Below are 7,442 nucleotides of genomic sequence, written 5' to 3' on the forward strand. Positions count from 1 at the left end.
AACCTTAAGGAGAACTAAAGCCTAAAAGTGAATATGGCTAGAAATGCAGTATTTTATATACTGAACCCATTGTACCAGGAAAGAGGTTCTGCTGTAGTCCCAGCAACCAATCACTTTGATTTTATTAGCCATTAGAACATAGGAACTTTGCGTGCCATAGCACTTAATGGCTAAACAGAAACAAAGCGTTGTCTTTAGCTCTGTGCAAAATGAAGACCTGGAAATCATGATGTATTAATACAGTTTCTAAAAACTGGGAAAACCAAAGTGCATTCCTGCTCTGCTACTGATGAACTAGAAGTCCCAGCGTGCAGAGTTACAGTTCAACAGTAGCCTAGGAGCTAAAACCTGGAAAACTCTCATATAAAGTGTATAACAAACATATATAATGATAACTGTTCTGTGGCCCTCTCTGATGGATACCCTGGGCAGTACAGTCATGTGACAGCTAATGTATAGATTACTCTTATATAAAGGTGTGTTTATTAGAGTTTAACACTTTTACAGAATAATTGGAATTAAAAAGGTCTAGACATGAAAACATAGCACAGGTTTAATGGCATCATAAAGCCACAGGCAATCCAAAAGGCTTATTTTTTTTAGGGCATGATGGAACTGCTGATCCAGGTAGCTCTGTATTGTAGGGCTGGGGAGGTGGCACCTACCACTGCAGATCCCTGGTTACAGTAATGGAACCTTCCTGGGTGCCATATCAGGGGCCACAGGTATAGCACTAAGATTCCCCACTGGAATCAATAGGAAGCCACCCACTCAGAGCTTTTGGATGACTGTTAGTGAACAGCAGTGAGGGAGACACCACGGGTGCAACAGTGCTTATATTTTCCATAAACAACCACCCTTCTGGCCCACAGAGGCTTCTTCCATAGACATGTTTGGGAATTAAGGGCAGGTTATGTAAACAGGGTTTTTTTCATAATTAGCAGTAAGCTAGAGTCAGGCTTCTGGATCATGGGAAAAATCAGGGGTCCTTCTAATAAATGCTAGCTGCGGGGCTGCACTGTATGCATGATTTTTCTTTCCTATAATCTGGCTACCTTAAAGGGACAGTTCACTTTGAAATTAAGTGTTAGAATGGTAGAATTCTTGCACAAAAAAACAAACAATAACAAGAGTATCAATAAAACTGAACCTTACTGTCAATCTGGTTGCCAGGTTCAGCGACCATGACAACCAGAAAGTATTTTCAGTTGCAGGAATAGGAAAGCTTATATATATTAAAGGACATGGAATGGGTAATACACTGGGGGTGCCAATATGAGAGAATCCTTTGCTTAGAATAAGTGAACTTTCCACATAGAGACTCTTACATAGATATGGTTGTGGCCTATTAAATGTGACCAGTTGTCAGAAATACCAGAGTATTTTATCATTACAACAGAAAAATCATTTCCCCACATGACTGACTTGTGTTTTGGTCAAATGGCTCCCAGACACATGGAGTGTTCCTGCGTGTGAGATAGGTCAGTACTTATACACGGGCAGGCCAGTCTGAGTATTGGAAGCATATAATGGTAAGAACTGGTTGGTTTGTCTATTGGCCATCAGGCAGCCTCCCTTCATTTTGCCAAAAACTGACAGTCGACAGAGCGTCCATCCCCTTGGGGCTGTTAGTGCCCCTCTAGATGCAAAGTAGTTTGTAGTCCTGTAAAGAAAAGGTCTTTGTATTAGAGAGCAAATTACTGGCTTAACTCCGGTTCTATTGTGGGGGCCAGGCCTTGGGGTCATTTCTGCCACTTCAGTGACTCCTCAGCAATATACTTGAGCACCAGATAACATTTCCCTCAATGGGGGGGGGGGCAGCAAGCCAATAATTAGACCTTACAATAAGATGTGGAGTTCCAGCTCATTGTAATCTCCACAGTGTACAAATAGGGGATACAGTGCAGGTGTAGAACATATCCCTGCATCCTGGTGACCCACATTAAACAGCCTGGTCCCAATTCTCTAGGCCAGACCTAAGTTAGCTGCTTCTCCCTTAGTCCCTGTCCCTCAGGGCAGATATTTGTTCAGCAGGTGACAGTCTCCAAGGGTAAATACCCCCATCAATTTCCATTCTATTTGCCCCCCACCAGACTGCTCAGCATGAGTCTCTGCCAGTCTATAAAGCGGTGCTTGTTCCTGGGGCATCATTGTGTCCCTGAGGTGCCAGTTCCCACCCTGGGAGAGTTCCCTTGGGAGCCATCACTGGACTAGAGGCTGCCGGCTGCTGGGCAGGATGAGTTGGCTCCGGCTGCAGTTGCTGTCCCGCCTCATGCCCCCAGGGTACCCGGGTATAATGCCAGTAGGGAGCCCCTGGTAGAAGTCGGGGGATGTGACCCTGCGGAGCAGCCGGCCGCACTGAGAAGCCCCGCCCCTGCGCTGCTGCCCGTCCCAGGTGTGCGCCCCGAGCAAGGCCGAGCCCGGCACCTCCAGCAGCTCCTTCTCCGGGAGGGACTTCTGCCTCCATGCGGCGGGGGGCTGCTGCTGGGGGGCTACAGGGGCGCAGCTGGAGGAGCGATTCAGCACCGCCCGGGCAGGTCTCTCCTCTTCCTCCGCTTTCCTGAATGGCCGAGCGAAGCGCTCCAGCACCTGCCGGGAGAGAGGCTTGGGGCTCCGCCCGGCCCCGTCCCCTTCTTTCCCAGGTTTGGCCGCTTCCCGGCCGCTCAGCGCCATCTCACACTCCCGGTTACCGGACAGCCGAGCCGCTTCCAGCGCGGACACCCCGGCCCGGTTCCGGACATCCAGGCGGAGCCCGAAGCGCTTGTAGGAGCGGAGCAAGAAGTGCAGCTCGGGGCTGCGGCCACACGATGCCGCGTACATCAGCGCCCGGTTCCCCGCCCGGTCCGGGAGTTCGGGATCCGCGTTGTGTTGCACCAACAGCTTCACCGCATCCAGGTGTCCGAGCTCACAGGCCAGACTGAGCGCCGTGCGGCCCGCCTCGTCCTGCGCATTCACATCCGCGCCTTTATCCAGCAGCAGCCGCAGGAACCGGGTCCGGAGCTCGGCCTCCCGCAGGCACACGGCGAACATGAGCGGGGTCCGGCCCTGCTCCCCGGCCGGGGAATTCACGATCTTCCGATCCAACGCGTCCAGCACAAACCGCGCCAGGTGCACCTTGCCCCCATGCATGGCGTCCAGGAAGGTCCGTGTGCCCGAACTGCGCTTCAGGTCCCGGGGCCGGAGCATCATCTATGGGAAGCGTTACCGTGGGGAGAATGCTGCTGCCTGGGCGGTTATAGCGCTCCGGACACGGGTTCGCTCGGTCCCCAAGTTGGGTGAGTTCTTCGGCCTCTCCAGGCATCGCGCTTTATAACTTCTTGTCGCTATGGCAACAGGTACCGGTGATGCTGCAGCCTGGGGAGGGCAGATAGGGATGTTAAAAAAAGTTGCAAAGAGTCTTCTCCCCTGCCGTTAGCGAGGAATGGTGCAGCCAAGGGAGCAGGGGGGGCGCCCTCACTTTGGGGCAAGGCTAGGAGGGGCTCATGGGTGACTGGAGTAGGAAAGGGGGGGTGTGCTAGATAATTTACCTCATGGGTGAATGGAGTAGGGGGTGTGTGTGGGGGGGTTGTGTGTGGATGCTAGATATTTACCTATTCTTATCTAAATAAACAGGAGTATGTTGTTATATTGGTGCCATTTACTGGGAGATCAGTACATTCTGGGGGTACTGGGGGTACTACTGTAGGGGCCCAATCATTGCACACAGAGGGCCCTGACACTGTGCATCTGTATGGGTGTAACCTAGCTAACCCCTCTCAGCCATCATTGCACTTAATATAGGCAGGTAAGCAATGAAATTGTCTTTTCTTACCCTTTAAGGGGAAGGAATGGGTGTCCCCGTGAGTGCAAAAATGATGTTGGTGCTCACTGGCATTGGCACGATTTTCAGCAAAGAGGACAAGGGTCAGGATTATAATCACTAACTAATTTGCACCCTTCAGAGATAAAGCCTTTAATTCTCCTATAGTAGAATGGCACCACTGCCCTTTTACCTATTATGTTGTGTTTTCCTAGACTTAATCAGAAGTAGAACTAGCTGTCTGGCTACCTACTGTCCAACTCTTTGGGGTTTACGGGCGACGTAGCTGTATATATTACCCCCAGTCACAGTCATGTTGCCCTCGTGCCTCTCAGGGAAGGGTTGGGCGCCAGAGAATTGTTGCAGAAAGCATTTTCTTGCTTTGTCTCTACCCAATTTGCCCGTCAGTGCCAAGTCGGCAGCGGGATGGCATTGCTCTGTGCACTTTGGAAGGAGTAAGTGGCATTTTGCTGCCAGTCTGTAGGAGGGCATTGTTCATAAATAGGACTTTGTCACAACTGAGACATCTCCTTGTCCCCTCCTGTGACAGAAGAGGCGTTGGGGAGTGGAGCAGTCTCGGGAAACCTGTCATTCTTTCTAAACTTTGCTTCCCACGGTAAACAATTCCGCCACTATTAATCCATCAAGCCCTGTGTATGGGAATCAGCGGCGTGCAGATGGCAAAGATAAGACACAAGTCTGTGGAGGAGATGGATTTCTGTCTCCCCACCCTTGGTGGTGGCCAATACCCTTCATTACTGGGTCTATTCGTTAATATAATGCAAATGCTTCCTGCTGGGTATTTATTTTTGAGATTTGTAGGCAAAATCACTGACCTGTTTCACTTTTAGTCTCTCCTTACATTGCTGCAATGGCGGAACAAGAGGGTCATGGGCCCCGGTGCCTAATTAGCAGGGACCCCTAACTCCATGCCAAACAAATTACCACCGTAGCATTATGGGACTTGTGACTCTGACAGGACTCCCACTGCAGTGGCATGCCCACCCCCCACCCACAAAGTTATACCGCTGTGTGTATGATATGGCCAGTTACTTCCACTGAAAAGAAGTTGCTGAGTGGGAGAGCTCTATTCTGGATCTGGAACCTCAGTCTGACCCATAATCATATTTGCCCCTAAAGAATAAGCTAAAGACACAATAATGTCCTTTCTCTGTAGCTTCTTGTAATGTCTTGTATATGCCATGGTCAGCTTGGTGTTCCCAGAATCCTCTCTGCACCCATAGCTAATAGTGGGCAGTGGCCTAACTGGCAAAGGGGCAGGAGCCAATGGCATTAGGAGCATGAACACCCTGCAGAGCCGGTGGATGGGGATAATGGGGGCGGAAATGTGGACATTAAAATAATCCATGTTCTAATTACTGGGATGTGCTGGTCAAGCATGTTTAATAAGCAAATTGTAAAGGATAAAGGAGAAAGTGAAGGTTGAGAAAGAGAGACTGGTGGGTAGAGTCAGGGCTGTGTTTCTTGGAGCTAAAAGATAGTTTGAGAGAGGATGAATTGGGTCATTTTGATCTCTTCTCAAAAGGAGGAGATTAGGTCTGTATAGCCAATAAAAGGACATAGGTGCAAGAAGCAAACTGGATACTTAAAATAAAGACAAGGGGCTGCAGTAAACAAGTTCCCTAGCCCATTGCGCAGGGTTGGAGCTCACCAGCAGATCCTCAACCAGGCCAGTCTGGCCCTGATATTGTGTGTCCTTGTCAAGGAGACTTTTAACTAAACAGTAACCTGGCAGGGGTCCTTGTACAGTGTACAGGTTCTGTTAATGTATGGAGATAAAGGGCATCTGCACTAACAAAGAGAGCTCTGTCATATCTCTAATATATATAACTTGTACTATAGTTGCAGTATGGGGCACTGTTTTGTGCTATTCCTTGGTACAGAAAGCAAGTGCTTTGCAGAGCGCTGGTAAGGGCCCATCTAGAACCTACTGAGCAGTTCTGGTGTCCAGTGTTCAAATGGGATATTTTTTAATTAGAGTCTTAAGAAGGGCAACTAAGCAAGTAAATGGTATGAGAAGTCTCAGTTATAAGGAAAGACTGGCCAAGTTGGGTCTGTTTAGGCAGGAGAAGAGGCGCTTAAGGGGGTGGGGATATGATAACTATGTATACATGTATTAAAGGAGCCATATAATAACCTTTCTAATGCTTTATTTACCAGTAGGTCCTTCCAACGGACACGAGGGCACCCATTCTGATTAGAAGAAAGCAGGTTCAGAGAAGCTTTGAAGTTGTGGAATTCTCTCCCTGAACCAGTCGTACTGGCTGATACATGAGATAGCTTTAGGGCTGGGACAGACAAATCTCCCTGAAATACCATCCCACCCTCTCAGTACAAGTGAGGGAATACAGGGGTATGGGGGATAGCTCTCAGTACAAGTGAGGGAATACAGGGGTAGGGGAGATAGCTCTCAGTACAAGTGAGGGAATACAGGGGTAGGGGAGATAGCTCTCAGTGCAAGTGAGGGAATACAGGGGTAGGGGAGATAGCTCTCAGTACAAGTGAGGGAATACAGGGGTAGGGGAGATAGCTCTCAGTGCAAGTGAGGGAATACAGGGGTAGGGGAGATAGCTCTCAGTACAAGTGAGGGAATACAGGGGTAGGGGGGATAGCTCTCAGTACAAGTGAGGGAATACAGGGGTATGGGAGATAGCTCTCAGTACAAGTGAGGGAATACAGGGTTATGGGAGATAGCTCTCAGTACAAGTGAGGGAATACAGGGGTAGGGGAGATAGCTCTCAGTACAAGTGAGGGAATACAGGGGTATGGGAGATAGCTCTCAGTACAAGTGAGGGAATACAGGGTTATGGGAGATAGCTCTCAGTACAAGTGAGGGAATACAGGGGTAGGGGAGATAGCTCTCAGTACAAGTGAGGGAATACAGGGGTTATGGGAGATAGCTCTCAGTACAAGTGAGGGAATACAGGGGTATGGGAGATAGCTCTCAGTACAAGTGAGGGAATACAGGGGTAGGGGAGATAGCTCTCAGTACAAGTGAGGGAATACAGGGGTTATGGGAGATAGCTCTCAGTACAAGTGAGGGAATACAGGGGTAGGGGAGATAGCTCTCAGTACAAGTGAGGGAATACAGGGGTAGGGGGGATAGCTCTCAGTACAAGTGAGGGAATACAGGGGTATGGGAGATAGCTCTCAGTACAAGTGAGGGAATACAGGGTTATGGGAGATAGCTCTCAGTACAAGTGAGGGAATACAGAGTTATGGGAGATAGCTCTCAGTACAAGTGAGGGAATACAGGGTTATGGGAGATAGCTCTCAGTACAAGTGAGGGAATACAGGGGTAGGGGAGATAGCTCTCAGTACAAGTGAGGGAATACAGGGGTAGGGGAGATAGCTCTCAGTACAAGTGAGGGAATACAGGGGTATGGGAGATAGCTCTCAGTACAAGTGAGGGAATACAGGGGTAGGGGAGATAGCTCTCAGTACAAGTGAGGGAATACAGGGGTAGGGGAGATAGCTCTCAGTACAAGTGAGGGAATACAGGGGTAGGGGAGATAGCTCTCAGTACAAGTGAGGGAATACAGGGGTATGGGAGATAGCTCTCAGTGCAAGTGAGGGAATACAGGGGTATGGGAGATAGCTCTCAGTACAAGTGAGGGAATAC

General features: G+C 49.3%; 1 protein-coding gene across 1 annotated transcript; it reads right to left on the reverse strand.

Annotated features, from left to right (window-relative positions):
- Nucleotides 1-460: 460 nt before the first annotated feature.
- On the reverse strand, nucleotides 461-3,410 carry ankrd63 (ankyrin repeat domain 63). The gene has a single exon (XM_012954933.3). The coding sequence runs from the start codon at nucleotides 3,187-3,189 to the stop codon at nucleotides 2,203-2,205; it is 987 nt and encodes a 328-aa protein (XP_012810387.1). The 5' UTR covers nucleotides 3,190-3,410; the 3' UTR covers nucleotides 461-2,202.
- Nucleotides 3,411-7,442: the final 4,032 nt, after the last annotated feature.

The sequence above is a fragment of the Xenopus tropicalis genome, chromosome 8 (assembly GCF_000004195.4).
Source record: "Xenopus tropicalis strain Nigerian chromosome 8, UCB_Xtro_10.0, whole genome shotgun sequence".
Taxonomy (NCBI): domain Eukaryota; kingdom Metazoa; phylum Chordata; class Amphibia; order Anura; family Pipidae; genus Xenopus; species Xenopus tropicalis.